Source organism: Oncorhynchus nerka, linkage group LG24 (genome assembly GCF_034236695.1).
Source record: "Oncorhynchus nerka isolate Pitt River linkage group LG24, Oner_Uvic_2.0, whole genome shotgun sequence".
NCBI classification, from domain to species: domain Eukaryota; kingdom Metazoa; phylum Chordata; class Actinopteri; order Salmoniformes; family Salmonidae; genus Oncorhynchus; species Oncorhynchus nerka.
Window position 1 is genome coordinate 31,758,125 of NC_088419.1, and position 24,482 is coordinate 31,782,606.

A 24,482-nucleotide genomic window follows, 5' to 3' on the forward strand; every position below is an offset into this window, starting at 1 on the left:
GCCGACCTGCGTGGTAGTAATTCGTTATTTTATTCGAGGTGCAGAAGGTGGATTTGGTGAACTGAATGTATTTTAATTATGTAACAACATTCCAATCTTGTTTAGCATTGTCTAGACGTCCATGCTTCCACTATTTGTATGCCTTTGCGTCACTTTCAATTAGGGACTTTTATTTTGAAGTCAACCCGCAAATTCCACTATTGTTGCTAATCGTTATGGTGGTGAGCTTCTCAAACGCGCCGGCCACAGGCATAACTGGTCGGATTATTTTGTGTCAAGTAGCTACCTACCTACATCAGACTCCCCTCCTCCGATCTAACTACAAATGTTGTATTCCAACGATTTTCAACTAAACTGGAGTTTATCGTATTTCCTCTATTTTGTCTGTGAAAGCTACCTACAGTAGCGAACGAGACTCCATCTTGCATGTGATTTGGAGGGCGGCTAGCTAGCTAAACTAGTTTGTGTCAGACGTACTATGGCGAAAGATCTAAAAACGATGTTCGTACGGTGTTGTGGGTATTTGCAAGATCCGCACCATGTAGCATCATTTCAAAAGCTATGTGGTGTCCAAGGCTCATTCCCAGTCAAACTGAGCAGGAAAGAATGGGAAAATGATTTTTTTGTTAACGGTGCCTGCGTGAAACGCCACCAGGACCAAAGTGGAAACGGCGAGGGACATGTTGGCGGACAGCAAATCGAAGGTCCTCTGCAAAGAAAAAGCGTAACTGCCGGAGAACAACATAACGACTGTTCAAACAAGCTGCAACATGGAACAGCTCTGGTGTCTGGGATAGGGGAGACACCCGAACAGCAGACGGTTTCCCATGAGGGAAACAGACAAAGTAGCGGCTGTAGATTGACTGGGAAGTCGTCCAAAGCTGTTGAGAGTGACCGCGAGAATGGGGACTCTAGTGGAAGGGTCAAACCTCTTCGCAGGAACTCACTGACTGGGGATGTAGGCCAGGAGTTTATTATTCAGAATAAATTCCTATTCTACCTTTTCACATTCGGGTCCGAGCTTGGTAACGAGATGTTCTTCATTGTTTTCTTCCCCTTCCTAATTTGGAATGTAGATGCTTTTGTCAGCCGGCGAATCCTTGTGGTCTGGATTTGGAATCTTTTCCTCGGCCAATCTACCAAAGACATTGTCCGCTGGACGCGACCAGCATCTCCGCCTGTGGTTAAAGTGGAGGTGTTTTACAACTCCGAGTACAGTATGCCATCAACGCATGCCATGTCCGGGACCGCCATCCCGTTCTCTCTCTTCCTACTCACGTATGGACGCTGGCAGGTAGGCTATGCATCAAACCTAGCCTATGATCACAATTTTGAAACTATAAGATTTGTTTACAAACAATTTAGTATTTTGGGATTCTGATGTGGTATTGACAGTTGAACTAAACTCATGAAACATTTATCCACCTCATTCTAAAGGCACTGTAAATCTATTCAAAATTGTATCCCAACGCCCACACATTCGGACTGAGCATTTAAGTGGCTCAGGGAAATACATTATGACCAAATTATATTTGAGTTATATAGAAAAATACACAGTGATTTAAAAAAAATAAAGTGATGATTAAAAAAATTGACTGCATGTGGCCTTTAGAATTTCATTACGTTTTGTAATGGAGTGGCAACGGGATACAGCGTTTATGTATCCCAACTTGCCCAGGCTAAAAAAAAATAAGGATATTTCTGCGCATGTGCATGATTTAAAGAAAAATTGTTACGGGGTGCTCGGCGGCGACGCCCCCTTCCTTCATCGCCTTTGTCTGGACGTTTGGGTCTTTGCGTGTCAAAAAAAGATACACGTCAAATAACGCAGTTCTATTATACAATGTTGTGTGTAATAAATTTGCACGTGCAATCCAAGCGCCACCACTACTGTCAGTAGCACTGTCAAAGCTGTACAAAAAAGTCTGCAAACACCGGCCACCAACGATGTGTTTACTGTACCGCGTTGGTAATAAATCATGCTTTATTCGACAGCAATGACCAGTAGAAACTGCAGTCATTTTCATTATTCTTAACAAGTATTCCGGCTAAATCATTGCTAGTGGAATTTGCGTTTTTTTTTTCAAAATAAAAGTACATCGTTGAAAGCGATGCAGAAAGTTACAATTGTTGGAATTGTGCCATATTTAGACTAGGTAATGTTGAACAAGGTTGGAATGTGAAGCAATGAAATGGGGTATCAGTCTACTCTGTGACAGCCAACAGAACACAACTGTGAAAAGTTTACGCAAATATTAGTGTTGTAGCTCTGGAAATCACCTTCCCAGTCAGCCTATTGTGTGTATTGACATTTCATATTGCACTGTAAAGCTTTACCTAAGGATTGGAGATCAATGAAATGGGGTATCAGTCTACTCAATACCCAATATATATTTTCCCAATGTCCTCCTCAGTTATCAAACTCCAAAACATCCACACAGTATTGTTTTTCCTCGGGAATAGTGTTCAATACACATAGGTTGACAAGAACTGTGGCTCAATTCACAGTTGTTTCAGAGTCCCGCAATAAGAGCTACGATGCTAATGTTCCCTGGGTGTTGCTGACTAGACTGATTCCCCATGCCATTGATCCACAATCCATAGGTAAGGCTGTACAATGAAATAAATATGCCCACAATGCAATTCTAAAGTGTGATTTCAACAGATTTTTGTCAAATTAACAAATTATTGTCTTGTTTTTCTATAACATTCCAACCTCGTTTAGCATGAGTTATTCAGTTATGGCATAATTATAACTATTTGTATTCATTTGCATCACTGTCAAATACATACTTTTATTTTGAAGGCTAACCTCAAAGTCCACTATTGCGGCTAATCCTTATTGTGGCTAGCTTCACATAGATGTGTCCGACCACCATTAATCAAATAAGAACTGTCTTATAAATTAGGGTTATTTTAGACGATGACACCTAGCTATATAGTTAGCTAGTTAACTATAGCAACTGAAACAGATTAAGTCGTTTTGCTATGTTTTTGGGGAAGAACATTCCATGAGCTAGCTAGCTCTTTTTTTATGACCAGCACTGTAGGTGCGCGAGACAACTTTACCAGCATCATAGCATTACGTATCGATGAGTCGTTGTTACTTATGAAATACGAGTGATAGTGTAATCACTGTGAAATATAACTACGCAAAAAATAATGAACGCTTTAAATTATTATTTGACACGTATCTTTTTTGACACGCAAAGACCCAAACAGCTTTCCATAGTTCGCAGGTGTAGCCTTCAACATTTATGGAATGCCGTAGTTTCAGATTCTCGCAATAAGAGCTACGATGCTAAACTTCTCTGGGTGTCATTGAGTAGACTGATACCCCCATGTCGTCATCCACAATCCATAAGTAAGGCTGTACAATGAAATAAGTGTGCCCCCAATGCAATTCTAAAGTCTAATACATAAAGTGTGATTTCACATTTTTGTCAAATTGTCTTTTGTTGAATTTATATAACTTTCCAACCTCGTTTAGCATGAATTATTCAATTATGGTATAATTCCACTATTTGTAGTCCTTTGCTTCACTGTCAACAACAGACATTTTTCACTAGTGTGGTTAATCCTTATATTGTGGCTAGCTTTACATAGGTGGGTCCGACCACCGTTAATCAAATAAGAACTGTTTTATAAATTAGGGGTATTTTAGATAGTTAGCAAGCAAACTATAGGTACTGAAACATATTATACTGTTTAGCTATGTTTTGGGGAAATAATATTGTTTGCTTCCATGAGCTTGCTAGCTTTTTTCTAATCGTCTGACTTCAACTGTATATTTTTGGGAATGTTCGTTCAAATCGCTGCGGAATTAATTTTTTATTTCCGCTGTTCAGAAACATGTTCAGCTACATTAGAAAAATGAATATGTGCCTAAAATAACACATGCCCATAATGTGATCTGTATGCTTAGATTTAAGAAAGAGGTTTCCATAGGGGCGAAACTCCGTAGCCACTGCCTATTCATTTAAAAAAAACTGAATGTCTAGAATGAGCTTTATGATACATTTACATAACACTATCAAATTCTATGGCAGCCATGTTAGCTCCTCATTAACATTACATGGGGAATATTTAAACAATGCTTTAACTGAATGTTTAGAATTTGAACAATATTCTAAAAGTTGGCTCAACTCTTTAAATATATGGCTCTGGGTACACTTACCCGTAGGATATTAAAAATCAGCTTTTCTGTGTCAATGGTTTGGGGGTACCCCAACAACAGAATGCGTGGGTGTATACCGGTCATTAAAGGGGAACTGCACCTGCTTATTTGGCCTGTTTTTTAGCTTGTTCCTCAAATGCTGGATGCCATGACAGAAGCCAACTCGGAGTTGGCTTGGGGGTGTGATTTGATATGTGTGTTTCTTGGGTGTGTCCACCACCAAGACACCCATCTGTCTGATCCTTGCTCACAGAGTGCAAACCAGCTGTGTAAAGTGAGCCCCAGTTAGAGGTGGGGGAGGAGAGGGACACAACAGCCAGAATGACAGAGGGATTCATTCAACAATTCACAGCACATTTAACATTTGCAGGACATGTTTTTTCGGCAATCCCAAAGTTGTCTGTCTGACCGCCTGAACCATTCCAACCGCGCCTCAGACTTCTCTGTCGGGTCCTGCGGTGATGCAGGGCTCGATTGTGAACACAAGGTTAGGTAGAGGGTACCTAGCTAGCAAACGTTAGCTAGCCCAAGTGTGGCTTACAGCTAGCTAGCTAGACAAGAAGATCCATGGTCTCTCCCGGTGAAATTGGTTTTGAAAATTATTGTCTCAATACTCTCACCACTTGAGTGTTGTACATAAAGATCACTGTAAACAGTAGTGTCGTTGCAAGGGATTTATTATAGTTAGCTAACTATATGGAAAACAGTGTTCGTCTTCTCATTCTGCAGCAAAAATCTGGCTGACTGCCGACAGTCGTCACTGCAGCGCAAGTGAAAACTACTTAAAAATCCAGGTACCCCCCCGTACTGGATCAAATGTAAAACATGAAATAGTTCCGATTGTGGTCTCAACATTACAATATCATGCATGGAGCTCAGAGATGTGTGAAATTGTGCAATTTAATCACAACTTTGAACCTTTTCAAATGTTTTTATTTAACTGGGCAAGTCAGTTAAGAACAAATTCTTATTTGCAATTTATGGAATTTTCCAAGTATTCCAAAGGAGCATGTTGACAGTTGATCATGCCCCTCTTAGTGTTATATCAATGATCCCAAATCTATTCTGACCAAAGTATTATTGCAGATCATTTCATGATGTACTTAGATGTTGTATAAAGGTAAACAAAATAGGGAAACCTGTCACCTTTTAAACATTGCTTAGGCCCAACTCAACATCCTTGCCTCCTTTCATTCAGGTTGGTTGCTCAAATGAGCTACTTTTCCAGTGAAAACAGAGTGAAACATTTGTGGCACAAATGCACAATTGCACAATAGCCTGCTTTTTAATGCTGTATGCTCACTGCTTGTACATTAGCCCCGACAGCCCTCCCCCATATCCTAGCAAGCAATCTTACTGGTTCAGTCGTATCAGGAGAGATGTGTTGTGATGCCCTCTTAATGGGAAAAGTAAGAGTCGCTAATCTCAGAACCAATACGACTGAACATGTGTGATAAGAGAGAGAACAGGCTGTTTCATTATCCCTTGTGTAACTGAGCCACAGACTCAGTTCAGCAGATTTAAAGAGTGTTGATCCAGCGAAAAGAAGTTAGCATCTCCCTGCAGTTTTGGGTGAACTGTAGCCTAGTCCATGTGATGTGATGTGATGTGATGTCCAGGCTTCTGTCACAGCCTATCCCCACCATGACATTTCACTCATGACATTGTCATTGGCAATCATCAGAATAAGGCCTTCTACTCCTCTCCATTTTTATGGTTCGATATTATCCGTTTAGTTGACCAATGAGCACAGAAATGGATGCAATTTGCTAAGCCTATTTGGTCGAAATATAGCAAGACATTTGCTTCGAATTCTGATTTACAGTAGGACGGTTTCAGTATCATCTAGGCCCGGAATGGCCAACTCCAGTCCTTGGTGGCCTGATTGGTGTCACTTTTCCCCCAGCCCCAGCTTACACTGCAATAATCAACTAATCATAATCTTAAGTTTAGAATGGAATTAGTTTAATCAGCTATGTTTGCTAGGGATTGGGAAAAGGTGTGACACCACTCCGGCCAGTAAAAAGCATATTATAGTCCGCTTGGAGTTTGCTAAAAGGCTCTGACCATGAGAAACAAGATTCTCTGGTCTGATGAAACCAAGATTGAAGTCTTTGGCCTGAATGCCAAGTGTCACGTCTGGAGGAAATCTGGCACCATCCCTATGGTGGTGGCAGCATCATGCTGTGGGGATGTTTTTCAGCAGCAGAGACTGGGAGATTAGTCAGGATCGAGACAAAGATGAACGGCGCAAAGTACAGAGAGATCTTTGACGAAAACCTGCACCAGAGCGCTCAGACTGGGGCTAAGGTTCACCTTCCGACAGGACAACAACCCTAAGCACACAGCCAAGACAACGTAGGAGTAGCTTCGGGGCAAGTCTCGAACAGTTCTGGAGAGACCTGAAAATAGCTGTGCAGCGACGCTCCCCATCCAACCTGACAGAGCTTGAGAGGATCTGCAATGAAGAATGGGAGAAACTACCCAAATACAGGTGTGCCAAGCTTGTATCGTCATAACCAAGAAGAATTGAGGCAGTAAATTACTGAGTAAAAAGAAAAGGGTCTGAATCCTATTTTTTTTTATATATATTTTTTTGCAAACATTTCTAAAAACGATTTCATCAATTTAAGAATAAGGCATTAACGTAACAAAATGTGGAAAAAGTCAAGGGATCTGAATACTTTCTGAATGCACTGTATTGAAGGAGGGTAATTCGTTCCTCCCCAAAGCCCCCAAAAGGTTTGACAACCATCCCCTATTATGGATCGCCCCCATGCCAGTAAATTTAGATCTGTCCCTAACCAGACTCAATAAATATCTTAACGTTACAAACATCTTACCATCCTTCTGCCAAATAATCTTTCTATGGATTACAGTGGGGCTCTGCCTATAAATCTATACCAAATCACTAAAATATTTGACTCATTTCAGAATCTGTTTTTCTTGAAGGGGAACGGAGACAAAAGCAAAGACCTCTTGGGGAAAATCTGCCTTGTCTATGGCATTAAAATTCACGGTTCATTGTTAATCTGTCCATCAAACATCTGGGTAGGCCTATTCTGATACTTGAAGAGTCTCATTACTTGTTTTATTTTCTTCCTTGTGGTTAGTCTCATAGGTTAATAAATGACTTTCCGTGATTGGCCTGATAGTTCTCCCACCTGGTTTCACCATAGACATTAAAACCAGTAGATAGTCATAGCGCTGATGTCATCCACATATTCCTATGTAAAACTCCCAGTGGAGCATGAAACCAGGAATTATTAGAATTTGAAGCTCACCATACTGCTGAATGGCACCAAAAAATCACTAAGGATCATGGTGAAAATGGCCATAACTAGCAAAGGATCATGGTCGATATAGTCGTTTTCATCCTGCCTGAAAGCCTCGTAGCTTGTCAGCCCGTGATTGGTCTATGTCAGCACGTGTGACGACAGGTCTCAGGTCTGAATCAGTCTGATTTAATGAATAGCCTAACCAAATGAACAACCAATAGGCCTATTGCTGTGGCCCTCCAGGACTGTAATTGAATAGCTTTTTACACACTTGAGATAGAACACTGTACCTGTGACTGATTGGTATTCAGCTTGTTAAGCACAGCTAAGTTTTTAAATCATGAATGTGAACAATAGTAACCCCCCCCCCTTCCCCCCCCCTGTTTGTTGCTCTTGCTCACAGTACCCTTTCCTGTTTGGCTTGAGTCTGGCCATCTGCTGGAGTTTCCTCGTCTGTGTAAGCAGAGTCTACATGGGCATGCATTCTGTCCTGGTAAGTCAATAGTATTTTAGACCAAACAAGAACCCTTTCTTGAAATATGAGGGGGTAAAACATGCATTCTAATAAATGTTTATACATTTGTTGTTGAAGACATTCAAGGTTTAACCTGCAATCCAAACCGAATCCATGCTCCGTTTCACGATAGTTCCACCTCGTGGTTTCCGTCTTGCCATGTCTTCATTGAAACACCTTATTCTAAAATAGGATCTCCATGTTAAAATCAATCTACTTTCACCCCTGCTTGTTCTGTACACACCAGGGTGATTTGAAAATGGTGTGATGTTTTTCATATTGTGTTGTACTGCTTTGGGTGCATGAAAGCACTTAATAAAATAACTATTTATTATTATTATTATAACCACCACACAGAATCAGACAGAAATGTAGACTATCCTCTGTCCATTTGCTCCAGTGCATATTCAAGCCAGGCTCAAAACATACACTGCCGCTTCAGGAAAAAAAAGCCCTGTACCTGACTCGCTTTTCCAATAGTTGGACGTTTTACAGGAGTTAACATCGTCTTTTGAATGTCGTCATTATTATTTTTATTTTTTTATAGCCTTTATGCCTTTTTAAATTCATGCCCCCTTTGACTTTTCCTAAATTACTCTATTTAACACACTGATGTTGTTAGAATGTCTATCGCTAACATAATTTGTGTTAGGAGGACATGTCACCCCCACCCCGCCTTCACCCAACAGTTGCCTACCCAGCTGATAATGGCCCATCTAAACTATATCAAAGTTAATTTCACACATATAATAATAGATGTAGCCTTAAAACCAGATTAAATTGAGTCTGATGGTTGACAATATTATCAATTGTCAAATTGTGACTGATGAACAGCGCAGCGTGTGGAATTGAAACGGGAAAAACTAAAAGCAAGTCCTTCTACAGAGTCGCATAATTTTGTTGTAAGATTTTTAGTCTTTTATAAAACATACACAAACAACATCCTACAAACATCAACTACATCACACCTGCCCAGACCCACTAGCACATACCCCCATCTCCAAAACCCCCATCACTTTCTGCCACATGGCCTGAAACGGCACCATTTTGTTTCTCTCCATAGCCCACGCACATTCAATATATTAAATAATAAATCATTTGATTTTTCCATTGTTAATGATAGCCGATTTGATTGATTTTCCAAGTTTTTAGGATCTGTTTTTTCAAGATGAGTGATGTAGAGAATTGTCCTACCCATTGGGTTTCTCACTACACCCCCATATACCATGTCTTGAAATAGGCAGACTTTCCAGACCTCAAAGCATTCCCAGAAGGCATGGATTTTTCACTCATTATTAGTTTAACACTTAAAAGAAAAATCTACCCAAAACCACTCATTACTATAATTGACAGTGTTAAATAACGCTGTCAGAACAATAATTTTTGTGAACAAATGTTTCATTTTGTCATTATAATAAGGTTGGTAGCAACGTGAAAATCGTTGTGGAAATCTGTTGCAACTCGAGTCGACTACAAAAGCGACAATGCAATGCTCTCTCTATGGGGTAGCTGTAACTACACACAATAATACTAAAGTCAATATCAGCATGTGGAGTAACAGTTTAAGGTGATTTTTACAGCTATCAATTTATGAGTCTACAATCTCACAATGTTCAACCTGCAGATTGATGTGCCTTAGAGTGGAGCGCCCCCCCCATTTAAAATTTTAAATAACATTATAGGATTTTAGTTTTTGGTCCAAAAATCACCAGGAATTCAGCTATAAATTACTTTCATTTAGGAAATCGGTTCAAATATTCTCACAAATTAAAAAAAAAGAGACGTGATCATGTCCCAATGTAATCAAGGTATGAAATGATTTGTATTTGAAAATGACAATCTCTTAGTTGTGGTCATTTTGCAGAGTACAAATGATTATAATTATGTTCCGGCCTCCCGACCATCCGGACTGACAAAAATCAGCCCATGGCGGGATCTAGTTGCCTACCCCTGCTCTACAGCTTGATAATATGCTCAATCAAAGTTTAAGTTGAATTTCCTAGGCTTGTCTTAATCTTATGGCTTAGATCCCGCTAACGGGATTGATATGACAGCCAGTGAAAGTGCAGGGCGCCAAATTACACTTTTAAAGACACATTTGTTGTTAATCCCACCACTGTATCTGATTTCAAAAAGGCTTTACGACGAAAGCACACCAAATGATTGTTAGGTCTGCACCTAGTCACAGAAAAACACAGCCATTTTTCCAGCCAAAGAGAGGAGTCACAAAAAGCAGAAATAAAGAAAATTAATCACTAACCTTTGATCTTCATCAATGACACTCATAGGACTTCATTACACAATACATGTGTGTTTTGTTTGATAAAGTTTACATTGGCGCGTTATGTTCAGTAATGTTTTGCTTCCAAAAAAATCAGCCGATTTTGCAGAGAGCCGATTTTACAGAAATACTCATTATAAATGTTGATGAAAATACAAGTGTTATGCATGGAACTTTAGATACACTTCTCCTTAATGCAACCGCTCAAAAACAAGCCATACAGATATCCACCATGTTGTGCAGTCAACAGAAGTCAGAAATACCATTTAAAAAATATTCACATACCTTTGATCTTCATCAGAATGCACTCCCAGGAATCCCAGTTCCACAAATGTTTGATTTTGTTCGATAAAGTCCATTTTTGTCCAAATACCTCCTTTTTGTTTGCGCGATTAGTACACAATCCAAACTCACGAGGCGCGGGCAAGTCCAGGCAAGTTCAGACAAAAAGTAATGTTCGTAGAAACATGTCAGACGAAGTATAGAATCAGCTTTTAGGATGTTTTTATCATAAATCTTCAATAATGTTTCAACCGGAGAATTCCTTTGTAGAAATGCAATAGAACGCAGCTAACTCTCACGTGAGCGCGCGTGATCAGCTCATGGCACTCTGCCAGACCCCGGACTCAATCAGCTCTCATTTCCCCCTCCTTCACAGTAGAAGCCTCAAACAAGGTTCTAAAGACTGTTGACATCTAGTGGAAGCGCAATATGACCCCATAGACACTGTATAGGCAATGACATGGAAAACTACAAACCTCAGATTTCCCACTTCCTGGTTGGATTTTTTTCTCAGGTTTTTGCCTGCCAAATGAGTTCTGTTATACTTACAGACATCATTCAAACAGTTTTAGAAACTTCGGAGTGTGTCTACTAATACTATGCATATATTAGCAACTGGGCCTGAGTAGCAGGCAGTTTACTCTGGGCACCTTATTCATCCAAGCTACTCAATACTGCCCCCATCCACGTTAAATTATGTAGATTCATCTTGGCCTCTGTTTCACCAGCCCTTTCCCCAACATTTAGTTTCTCACTACAACAAATGTTGTATAATGGAAATGCACAAATAATTTTGTTGCAGTCTTTCTCATGTCATTCAAACAAGTCTGGTGCTTCATGCTCTAAACGACTCAATTTTCTAGTTCTGCTGTCTGTAAAGAAATGGGCGGGCTGTCGGTTGAGCCTAATGCTTCGATTGGACGGAGCTCAGCTTCATCTCAGTTCACTCGCTTTTTATTGCATGACAAGTTCCACTCGCACGTTTTGCTCAGATCATTTTAGATTGGTGCTGCCAACTGGGTATATGATTAATCAGTTGGCGAGGATGTTTGCCAGCAAGCTGCTAATGTGTATAATATCAATATCTAACAGGCGGCATGAGCGTAGGAAAACAGGATAAAACGTTGATGCTGATTTTTGACTGAGTTGACAGCAAACTTGCATGCCTGATGCTAGTTTTGAGAACTCATACACACCTCTTCTGCTCCTGCAGCTTGTTGTGGTCTATAAAGCTGCAGAGAGATGATTTTAAGTAGGCCTAGGTTATTGACTACAACCATTTTAAAACATGTTATAACACTTCCGTTTTTCATCATTAGGGGTCCTAGCACCCAAGGTTAAAATAAGTGATGGGCATTTTGAGTATTTTCAGTGAGGTGGATCATTCAACACTTTGTCAGTAGGATATCCGGTTTTTCCAAATCAGTCCATCTTGTGACATTTTGACTTCTGAGGTAAAAATGAAAGTCCTTGTGTACACCTATCACTGAAATTGTTCAGTGGAGTTCATGCTTAACCCATTCAAGTGTGTGTGTGCACGTCTTTCCAAAGGTAATAAGGTCAAAGTTCAGTTGAGGGCCAACCTCACCATGTTAAATGTCTTATCCGGGAATTTTTTTTATTTTCCTTTTTTCCACCCTGACACTTTGTTTCATATTCAACATCATGACATGGCTCTTGCACAATGTTTACTCTTATCTGTAAAGAACCTTGAACTTTTTCTGAACATCTCTATAGCTTGATAAGATGCTCAATAAAAAGTTGAATTACTGAGGCTAGGCCTAACCTAAATCATGTAGTAGTGCCTCTTTCACAATCCTTTGCACCAACATTTAGTTTTCAATCAAAAATATTTTGTATAATGGAAATGTAGCATGAAGTTCATTATTGTAAAGTGATTATGTGTTTGCCGAGTACTCGGAAAAAACAATTATCATAATGGATATGGAGAATTTTCCAGATGCAATTATAATACACGTGTATTTGTATTATTATTATTATTATTCGTGATCAAAAAATCGATGTTCAGCTGCCAGCACACATCTTTCTCTTGTTGTCAAACAAGTCTGAGGTGGTGCCTGCTCTAAATGCTCAATTGGCTAGTTCTTCTGTCTATAAAGAAATGGGCGGGCTGTAGGTGGATTCTACTGCTACAATTGGATAGAGCGCAGCTGTATCTCTGTTAACTCTCACTTCATTGCATGAACATTTCTCATGTTCTGCTCCGATTATTTAGATATATATGGTCAATCGGTTGACGAGGACATTTTCCAACAAGCTAATAATGTGAATATTTAATTTATAATGCCAGAGAAGCTGTAGTTTGGAGGATATATTGGCATGGGTGTTCATCTTGGGATGGCAAACCTTGCCAATATATCCTCCAAACCATGGCTTCTGGGGCGTTATCACTTTCATACACCGGGGTACCAACCTATTGAAATAATGATTGACATATTTCCATTTAACATTATTTTGATTTAATTTATTCATACTATTTCATCCTTCCATGAGGATCTAGTCCCGAGGTTGCTACCCAAGCCATCTGGTCGTTCATTTCATTGTATTGTTTCCAGTTAAGGTTCACTGGTCGTTAGTTCGATTGGGCAGGTTGCTATGGCAAACAAAAATTGTTGCTATAGATACCTCCCCCCCAGCTAGCCAACTACACAGCTAACACTATCACTCCAGACTGTAGCAGGAAAAATGCCGAACTAGCTGCATTTAGTTTTTCTATTGACAGGTCTTTACATACAGTGCCTTCAAAGTATTCACAACCCTTTACAGGTGTCTTTTATACTGATAACAAGTTCAAACTGGTGCCATTAATACAGGTAACGAGTGGAGGACAGAGGAGCCTCTTAAAGAAGTTACAGGTCTGTGAGAGCCAGAAATATTGCTTGTTTGTAGGTGACCAAATACTTATTTTCCACCATAATTTTCAAATAAATTCATTAAAAATCCTACAATGTGATTTTCTGGATTTTTTTCCCTAATTTTGTCTGTCATAGTTGAAGTGTACCTATGATGAAAATTACAGGCCTCATCTTTTTAAGTGGGAGAACTTGCACAATTGGTGGCTGACTAAATACTTTTTTGCCCCACTATCTATTTCCTTAATGCACAAAGCTTTTACTAATTTGCATAGTTAATTGTTTAATTCCAGCATTCACTTCCAGTATTTTCATACATTTCTTTATTTTGTCTAAGTTGCCAAAAAAATAAATACTTTTCCTTGACAGAATAATTATTTTCATTAGACTGCGTTTTCGTACTGTTTTTGTACTTGCCAGTTAGCTAGCAGTTAATGTTGCTGTTAGCAGCCAATGCCTAGAAGTTTCTTGCTGGTGATTGAAAATGGATGAATGCCATAATTTTTTAAGACATTACTGAATGTAACAAATCAAACATTAACCTCATAAACAATTCATGGTAACTCATGGTAATCTGGTAAACAATTCATTTTGAAACGAGCGTTTATTTGCTGAAATGTGTGTCATTGCCGAGCTATTAAAAGGGACAGGTGGCTATTTGAGACTCAGCATTTAGTTGAATTTTTAAGGTATTGTTATTATGTTATAGAACGTATTGAGTATTTACAGATTTTGTTATCAACAAATTCTGGGCAAAATGTCAATGTAGAATGCACAGAAAGTCAAGTGTAATGTTTGGATTCAGTCTTGTCAGATGGACTGTTGTGTTGATTATGCGTATGCTTTTCATATTTCTTCTGTAAGAAACATGTCAATTTTGCCCTATCCATATAGGCCAATTCCCAGAAGTATATAGGGTTAATTGTTACATAGTTCAAATATGTTGTAGACAAAATAATTAAAAGGGATGTATGCTAGCCACAATAAACATAAAAGATTTGTAGGCTACTTCAACACGTACATTGAATGTTGTTCGCTTTTTGCTTGACTTGAAAAACTCGTGACTCGACTCGATCACCATCCGGTTGACTACTTTCAAATGGTGGCCGCCCTCAATGGCAGTGTCCATGCTAAAACGGGTTATATCCATGATGGTTCCTCTATTTATTTTTTTATTTATTTTACCTTTATTTAACCAGGCAAGTCAGTTAAGAACAAATTCTTATTTTCAATGACGGCCTAGGAACAGCGGGTTAACTGCCTGTTCAGGGGCAGAACGACAGATTTGTACCTTGTCAGCTCAGGGGTTTGAACTTGCAACCTTCCGGTTACTAGTCCAACGCTCTAACCACTAGGCTACCCTGCCGCCCCGATATAAAGTTGTTTTTGGGTAAGTTTCCAAAATGCCACGTGCCCCCCCCCGGATGTCTGGACCATTCTTGATACACACAGGAAACTGTTGAGCATGAAAAACGTTGCAGTTCCTGGCACTACCATACCCCGTTCAAAGGCACTTGAATATTTTGTTGTTGTTGCCTATTCACCCTCTGAATGGCACACACAATCCATGTCTCAAGGCATATAAATCCTTCTTTGTATTTAACAAGTGACATCAATAAGGGATCACAGCTTTCACCTGGATTCACTTGGTCAATCTATGTCATGGAAAGAGCATATTTTGTACACTCAGTGCATTTGTATCAACCTAACCATTACGAAACTTCTATTAGATCAAATAAGCCTCATTGGCAATGAGAAAAAAAAGTGTCCAAATTTGACACGCATTGACCTCCATACAAAAATTCCTCACTTCATGGGCTATTTTTCGTGAACAGGTTTTGGGCTGAGTAAAACCTCTAGCTTTGCCTCTTCCTCTCTGGTATAAATTATAATGGATTTATATATTTTCCACAATCTGCCTTTTTTCTGGCCTGCAAATTGATTTTGACATGGATTTTTTTTTTATTGTGCAGCCCTCTGTTGAATTTCAAAATCCCAATGTGGCCCTTGAGCCAAAAGGTTTGCTTAAGGGCGAAAAAACAAAAACAATCTGTCTATGGTCTGCGGGGGCCCTCTAGCGTCCAGGGGCCCATTTTTCAGTCAATCAGTCCAAAGTTGACTGAAGAGGATGTGGATTACTTAAGAGAGCTGAGTTCAGGTTTTGGGATCATTGCAAGTTTGCAAACTTGATTTTCTGGTTAAAATCCCTTCATTGTATTTCAGATGACTTAATGTCTTTGAGGGAAAGATCAGGGACAATTGAACAGCTAATGACGTTATTTAAATATATTGCCTCTGTCTTTTTTTTGTCTTGTAATCTCTCACCAAATAGAAAGTAGAGTAAAATGGTGTTTGAACTATTTTGTTGTCATGTCATTTGAACATGGATTTTTTTTAAATTCACAGATTAATAGTAGTAGTTAAGAAATAATTATAGATCCTGTGTGTGTTAAGAGTAATTTTGCTTCCAAGGTTATTGGGTTTCTATCCCTCAGAAAAATCACAATCTATCCATCAACCATGGGCCCCCTCCTTGTTTTTTTAATGACTAATTTATCCCTTTTACCAAAGAGCACCTTCTAATGACATAGACCTACTATTGTGTACTCTAGCAGCACTTCCCTTTTTTTCTTCCCACAAGTTATCCATCAACAAATTGAAGATGTAGTTGCGTTTTTCCAAATAGTTTCTCCCCACCACACTGCTGCGTTGACATGTGTTTAATGTATTTTGGTTTCAAAGCACCCTAATATCCTTTGCAATCTCTGTTTTACAGGAGGTCATCACTGGCTTTCTATACAGCCTGCTGATCCTGGCCGTCTTCCAATCAACGTTGGACCAGATTGACAGTTTCTACCTGACGAGCCACCATGCACCGCTAGTCATTGTCATCCTGCACGTAGGCTTAGGCTTCCTGGCGTTCACCCTGGACACATGGAGCACCTCACGGGGTGACACAGCGCAGGCTCTGGGCACTGGGGCCGGGGCTGCCCTGGCCTCCCACCTCAACCACCAGCTGGGCCTGCTGGCTGACCCACCACTTTCCTCCCTGCCCCTGGCACTGCCCCCCCTGAGTGCTGCCCTATTGGCCCGCTCCCTGCTGCGCCTACTGCTTGGGGTGGTCGTCCTGCTTGCCACCCGGGCTGCAATGAAAGCAGCCACCATTCCGCTGGCCTGCCGGGTGTTTGGGCTGCCTGCTGGTGATGTACGGCAGGCACGGCAGCACATGGAAGTTGAGCTATCTTACCGCTACATCGTCTATGGCACTGTGAGCTTCAGCTGCGTCTGTCTGGTTCCCCTCCTCTTCAGCTACCTGAACCTCTCCTGAACAGACTCGATAATCTGCTAATCAGCCTCCACCCCTTGTGCTTAAACAGTACATATGTACAGCAGAGACATGGCCACATGCCTATTATATTATGGTGACCGGGAGACAAAAAAACATATGTCAACTCTAAACATGTCCACCAACTTTTTTGGGAGGGGTTGTCTTTTTCATCTCTGTCACCAGTTGTCATGTTGTCAGTCTGTGCCGTTAAAAGTAAGCCCAGCTAGCACATAACGTTCTGAGAACCATATGTTTCTTAGAGCTTGGTGAGAGTGTGGTTGTCTAATGGTTATTTTGCATACAACCTTCCCACAAGTTTCTGGGAATGGCGCATGATAGTTGCTTGGCTTTGAAACATTCTCAGCACATTTAAGAAACTTGATGTCCTGAGATATTTCATTACTATAACAGAAAGTTTCCCAAAAGTTCAAACATGGTTACATTTAAATTTTAGTAAAGTTTTAGGAACGTTCTCCAACTGGTTTGACATTGGGTATGTTCTCAAATAGTTCAGAGAACGTTAAGAACGTTCTTCTGTAGGAATTTCAGTACTTCAGCATTACGTTTCCTCATGGTTCTGTTTAAAGCAATGTTCTCAAACTGTTCTAGAATGTTATTTAAAAAATACATTCCGTTCTCAGCGTGAACAGCATCTTTTAAGTGTGTTCAGGTGTTGGCCGCGCCCTCTAATTGGCCACACCTGATCTTAATGAGTGCTTGTTTCCTTTGAAATGGGTTCAGTTTGAATAGACTAAAATGAACAGCGTTGTATGAGTAAAAAAAAAACATTGCATGCTAGCTCCATCCTGGTGGCGTAGTGGACTAATTCAATGGCTAGAAAACACAGATCATAGGTTTGAATCTCATTGACGCCATGTCACAAAAAATACATGTGTTTGCATGATTTAATGCCTACGCAAATTAATGTCCATGTGTTCTTCCTGTGCTCAGAGTTCAAAACAGTTAAACTAAGCTGGCAGTGTTATTAAAAGTCTTATTGAAACATGTTCTTAGAATGTTATTTAAGTTCAAATCAGAATGTTAATAAAACCTCCTGGAAAATCTTCAGGGAATCGTAATAAAATGTTCTCAGAACCTCTCTTCTACCTAAAAATGTATGTTCTCGGAACAGGCAAAAATGTTCACTTCTGTTCTCAGAATGTTTAAGAAATGTTGTTTTACTGGTCAGGAAATGTATGGCTTCATTCCCAGAACCAATAGGAAACCAAAAACGTGTGTTCCCACAGCTTCCAATGAACCAAACGTGCTAGCTGGGAGGTGTTTGTTTTATATCAGCCAAAATCCATCTCCTCTTGATTACGCTCTGCTCCCAACAGAAGACCCTTTAATAGAAACAGATACTGGCCCCAGTTCTTTTCAAAACATTTAAGCCAGATCAAAATGATCCTGTGTTCAATTCTGCTCCCCGTTCAGATGTCGTCCCTCATTTTTGTATGTAGTTTTATGAAGAAACTGAAGCAAATCTCTAACATATCACATGTGCTACAACAAAGATCATGTTATATGAGCCCATGAGATTTGGGTCAACTTTTTAAAAAAAATGTGTGTATCTTTCTAAAATTAAGGGGAACAAAGTTGATTGTGGAAACAGGAATGAGACAAAATATCCCCTGTGTTCCGTACAGGCCCTTATCCTGCTCACTACATCAATATTATTTACCCTTGAAACAATAAGCTGGACTCAATTCCAACCCAACAAGTGCAGTTTGATGTCATTTCAGTTACCATTTTCCCTTGAATATATATTTTTGTTCATAGGAACATACCACAAAAATGTCACCTTACCATTTGAGAGAGACCATGCCCCTCCTGGATGTTTTTTTCCCTCAGAAATATGTGAGATTTGCAACTTGCAAGTGGAAGGATATTACACTCACTGTGATCTCAAGGCATGATTATTGGGGCATTAATCTGATGTAATTACAATGGCTGTGTTTACACACAAGGCCTAATAAGATGTTTTTATTTCATATTCAATCCTTTTTGTTTGACTGTCCACATTGCACATACACATTGACCCTGCCTTTTGAAATAGCACACAGACACTGATTATTTAGTGTCACTGTTCCTTTCTATCGTTTTTTTCCCCGTTTTTTTCTCATGTCTTTAGCTAAACCTCTTTGGTCTTATTTATAATGTAGACTACTGTAACAGTTTTGCGATATCTCTGACGGGCTGACATGCTTGCAACCAAGATCAGTGTTTGTTCCTATCTTGACACTGAGAATGACACAAAAGAGAGCAAAACAATCTGAACGTCCAGACTCCGGTCACATGCAGAGCATTGGAAATGTATAGGATTTTAGTACCACTGCAGAGCATTGGACATGTATAGGATTGTAGTATCACATACAAATGTGGTACTAAATTGGAACTCAAAAGATCAGGGACCTTGTTTATAAAACATTCTTTTGCACGTATTTGATTGTACATTTAGCTTACAATGAAATCCACAACAGATTATTTAAAAACCTTGAAATGTGCGTACCTCTAAGTTAGCAACAGACCATGCTTACAACTGTATTCCAAGCAAGGTGTCATTTCGCTCCTTTGGACAAATGGAGGTGTATGCCATAGGGTAACTGTAAGGACGTTGATCTAAGGATTTGTGGTCTACGAATAAATATTATTATTATTATTATTATGGTTCTATTAAGAAGACAAACAGGAAAATCAAATTGTTGTCCACTTCATGAAACAATTTGGTGAGTTGGTGAAAGCACAGTATGGGAAAATGATGTTTATTTTTATTGTAATAGTATTGCAAGATAATTCTTGTCTGTTCTTACGTGACAAGCTTAAATCTGTAGGGCCAAATGCAACCAATATTGGCCACCATATTACCACAAGGTGATCTCTCGTTAAACCATCAATTCACACTAAGATCACCCGCACAGGGATCTCAAATGCTTTCAACATTCCTGATCCCTTAAAGTCGAGCTACGAGCTCGGTCGGTGTGATGTTAGTCTGCTTTCGCCCCAAAATGGTTTCATTTTTTTCTCGACAGGGTATTATTTGTGGTATACACCTGTTCATTGAGCAGACCAATCGCAGATGTACCTATTTGACAATATTTCCTCGTTTTCCATGCAAAATCTACTGTTGCAAGTTACCCTACACATTTTATGAATGGAAAACTCATGTGTACATACTTTAACATCTCCAATTCATGTAATTATTTAACAACAAATTGTCTTAATACTGTATGGGCATTTCTTATCAAGAGGATGAATTAAAATATACCAGAACTGTCCACCTCTAAAATGTGTAATTAAATCAAGACAATCACAATTGAGTTAATATAATCTGTTTTCATTAAATTGTTGTCAAATAAAGTTGTCAGATGACTTTTTAAATTCTAATTATGTTGATGTTTAAAATGAAATATTCTTACAATGAATTACCAGCTTTGCAATTTTCAATGTTCCTAATGGGTACATTTTTCATTGGGGTTGGGAGTAGAGAACCTAGACGACACTGTCTGGTATCAAACTGACTTGACACGATAACAACGGGAGATAAACTAACATACAGTTGAAGTCGGAAGTTTACATACACTTAGGTTGGTGTCATTAACTCGTTTTTCAACCAATCCACAAATTTCTTAAACTACAGTTTTGGCAAGTCGGTTAGGACATCTACTTTGTGCATGATATAAGTAATTTTTCAGCAATTGTTTACAAACAGATTATTTCATTTATAAATCTCTATCACAATCTCAGTGGGTCAGAAGTTTACATACACTAAGTTGACTGTTCCTTTAAACAGCTTGGAAATGTCCAGAAAACGATTTCATGGCTTTAGAAGCTTCTGATGGGCTAATTGACATCATTTGAGTTAATTGAAGGTGTACCTGTGGATATATTTCAAGGCCTACCGTCAAACTCAGTACCTCTTTGCTATATCCTATATCGACATAACCTGAAAGGCCGCTCAGCAAGGAAGAAGCCACTCTTCCAAAACCGCCATATAAAAGCCAGACTACGGTTTGCAACAGCACATGGAGACAAAGAAGTACTTTTTGGACAAATGTCCTCTGGTCTGATGAAACAAAAATGGAACTGTTTGGCCATAATGACCATCGTTCTGTTTGGAGGAAAAAGGGGGATGCTTGCAAGCCAAAGAACACCATCCCAACCGTGAAGCGTGGGGGTGCTTTGCTGCAAGAGGGACTGGTGCACTTCACAAAATAGATGGCATCATAAAAAAATAAAATTATTTTGATATATTGAAGCAATATCTCAAGACATCAGGAATTTAAAGCTTGGTCGCAAATGGGTCTTCCAAATGGACAGTGACCCCAAGCATACTTCCAAAGTTGTGGAAAAATGGCTTAAGGACAACAAAGTCAAGGTATTGGAGTGGCCATCACAAGCCCTGACCTCAATCCTATAGAAAATTTGTGGACAGAACTGAAAAGGCGTGTGCGAGCAAGAATGCCTACAAACCTGACTCCGTTACACCATCTCTGTCAGGAGGAATGGGCCAAAATTCACCCTACTTTTTGTGGGAAGCTTGTGGAAGGCTACCTGAAACGTTTGACCCAAGTTAAACAATTTAAAGGCAATGCTACCAAATACCAATTAAGTGTATGTAAACTTCTGACCCACTGGGAATGTGATGAAATAAATACAAGCTGAAATAAATCATTCTCTCTACTATTATTCTGACATTTCACATTCTTAAAATAAAGTGGTGATCCTAACTGACCTAAGACGGGGAATTTTTACTAGGATTAAATGTCAGAAATGGTGAAACGCCTTAGCCAAATACATTTAAACTCAGTTTATGTAAACTTCCGACTTCAACTGTATATGTATGTGTGTGTAAAAATGTGTATACACACACACAGTGCATTTGGAAAGTATTCAGGCCCCTTCCCTTTTTCCACCTTTTGTTATGTTATTGCCTTATTCTAAAATGGATTACATGTTTTTGTCATGATCAATCTACACACAATACCCCATAATGACAAAGTGAAAACAGGTTTTTAGACATTTTAGTACATTTATAAAAATAAACATATCCCTTAGATAAGTATTCAGACCCTTAGCTATGATACTCAGGTGCATCCCGTTTCCATTGATCATCCTTGATGTTTCTACAAGTTGATTGTAGTCCACCTGTGGTAAATTCAATTGATTGGACATGATTTGGAAAGGCATACACCTGTCTATATATGGTCCCCCAGTTGACAGTGCATGTCAGAGCAAAAACCAAGCCATGAGGTCGAAGGAATTGTTCGTAGAGCTCCGAGACAGGATTGTGTCGAGGCACAGATCTGGGAAAGGGTACCAAAACATTTCTGCAGAATTGAAGGTCCCCAAGAACACAGTGGTCTCCATCGTTCTTAAATGGAATACATTTAGAACCACCAAGACTCTTCCTTGAGCTGGCTGTCCAACCAAACTGAGCATTCGGGGGAGTAGGGCCTTTGTCTGGGAGGTGACCAAGAACCCGATGGTCACTCTGACAGAGCTCTAGAGTTCTTCTGTGGAGATGGGAAAACTTTCCAGAAGCACAACCATCTCTGCAGCACTCCACCAATCAGGCCTTTTTTGTAGAGTGGCCAGACAGAAGCCACTCCTCAGTAAAAGGCACACAACAGCCCTCTTGGAGTTTGCCAAAAGGCGCCTAAAGGACACTCTGGTCTGATGAAAGCAATACTGAAGTAACTAAAAAAGTAACTATTTGAGATTCTTCAAAGTAGCCACCCTTTGCCTTGATGACAGCTTTGCACACTCTTGGCATTCTCTCAACCAGTGTCATGAGGAAGTCACCTGGAATGCATTTCAATTAACAGGTGTGCCTTGTTAAAAGTTCATTTGTGGAATTTCTTTCCTTCTTAATGTGTTTGAGCCAATCAGTTGTGTTTTGACAAGGTAGGGGGAGTATACAGAAGATATCCCTATTTGGTAAAAGACCAAGTCCATATTATGTCAAGAACAGCTAAAATAAGCAAAGAGAAACGACAGTCCATCATTACTTTAAGACATGAAGGTCAGTCAATACGGAATATTTCAAGAACTTTGGGCTTTTCTTCAAGTGCAGTCGCAAAAACCATCAAGTGCTATGATGAAACTGGCTTTCATGAGGACCGCCACAGGAATGGAAGGCCCAGAGTTACCACTTTTAGAGAATACGTTCATTAGAGTTACCAGCCTCAGAAATTGCAGCCCAAATAAATAGTTCAGAGTTCAAGTAACAGACACCCCTCAACAGCAACTGTTCAGAGGAGAGTGTGTGAATCAGGCCTTCATGGTCGAATTGCTGCAAAGAAACCACTACTAAAGGACACCAATAAGAAGAAGAGACTTGCTTGACCCAAGAAACACGAGCAATGGACATTAGACCGGTGGAAATTTGTCCTTTGTTCTTTAGTCTAAATTGGATATTTTTGTTTTTTGTGGGACGCTGTGTGGGTGAACGGATGATCTTTCCCACCGTAAAGCACGGAGGTGGTGGTGTGTGGGTGCTTTGCTGGTGACACTGTGATTTATTTAGAATTCAAGACTCACTTAACCAGCATGACTATCACAGCATTCTGCAACGATCATTCATTTTTCTACAGGACAATGACCCAACACACATCCAGGCTGATGACCTGGCCTCCACAATCCCCCGACCTCAACCAAATTGAGATGGTTTGAGATGAATCGGATCGCAGAGTGAAGTGAAGGAAAAGCAGCCAACAAGTGCTTAGCATATGTGGGAAGACTGTTGGAAAAGCATTCCAGGTGAAGCTGGTTGAGAGATTGCCAAGAGTGAGCAAAGCTGTCAAGGCAAAGGGTGGTTATTTGAAGAATCTGAAATAACACTTTTTGGTTACTACATGACTCCATATGTGTTATTTCATAGTTTTGATGTTGTCACTATTATTCTACAATGTAGAAAATAGTACAAATCAAGAATAACCCTTGAATGAGCAGGTGTTCTCAAATTTTGTAATCTCCCCTTAGTATTGTTTTAAGAAATCCAGAGGTTTTGTAAGGGATTTCCTCTTCGTCTGAGGAGGAGTAAGGATTGGACCAAAACGCAGCATGGTAAGTGTTCATGATGATATTGAATTAAAACTCAGAACACTAAACAATAAATGACAACGTGAATTTACAAAACCGAAACAGTACCGTGTGGCCCAAACACTCACACGGAAACAAACACCCACAAACCAAAAGTGAAACCCAGGCTACCTAAGTATGATTCTCAATCAGAGACAACTAACGACACCTGCCTCTGATTGAGAACCATACTAGGCTGAACACATAAACCAACATAGAAAAACAAACAGACTGCCCACCCCAAATCACACCCTGACCATACTAAAACAAAGAATAAAATAATAGAACTATGGTCAGAACGTGACAGGTTTATTCATTGCGTCTTGCAACACAAACCATTTAACGTTTAAGAAGCAAACGAAAAGAAATGGGGCGGGACCGACCTGAATTTGTCCAATAGTAACACGTTTTCGTTGCAAAATGGTTTCTGTTTGGAGTAAACGGTTTCTGTTGTGCAATGTTTTGCTCTGTAATTGTCACAATGATTACACCCCTGCACTGACATGCATTAAGTTCTGCCTCACAGTGTTTATATAACAAAACTGAAATCACCATGCCATGAATCCATCTTACATTTTAATACATGACGGCCGTCAATTTGAATATTTATGATCATTGTGAAACATTTAATATAATTTCAACTGTATTAAATTATATAAAATCTTTTTT

General features: G+C 39.6%; 1 protein-coding gene across 1 annotated transcript; it reads left to right on the forward strand.

The window, feature by feature from the left end:
* The first annotated feature begins 183 nt into the window (after nt 1-183).
* LOC115107859 (sphingosine-1-phosphate phosphatase 1-like) lies at nt 184-20,117 on the forward strand. The gene is made up of 3 exons (XM_029631560.2): nt 184-1,294; nt 7,859-7,948; nt 16,182-20,117. Exons 1-3 carry the CDS (start codon nt 479-481, stop codon nt 16,731-16,733), a joined length of 1,458 nt encoding a protein of 485 aa, XP_029487420.1. The 5' UTR covers nt 184-478; the 3' UTR covers nt 16,734-20,117.
* Nucleotides 20,118-24,482: the final 4,365 nt, after the last annotated feature.

Excerpts from the sequence above, each read along its gene's own strand:
- LOC115107859 (XM_029631560.2), top strand. The coding sequence starts at position 479 with ATGGCGAAAGATCTAAAAACGATGTTCGTACGGTGTTGTGGGTATTTG. Across the intron at positions 1,295-7,858 it reads TCACGTATGGACGCTGGCAG|TACCCTTTCCTGTTTGGCTT; the intron begins GTAGGCTATGCA and ends TCTTGCTCACAG. Across the intron at positions 7,949-16,181 it reads TGGGCATGCATTCTGTCCTG|GAGGTCATCACTGGCTTTCT; the intron begins GTAAGTCAATAG and ends TCTGTTTTACAG.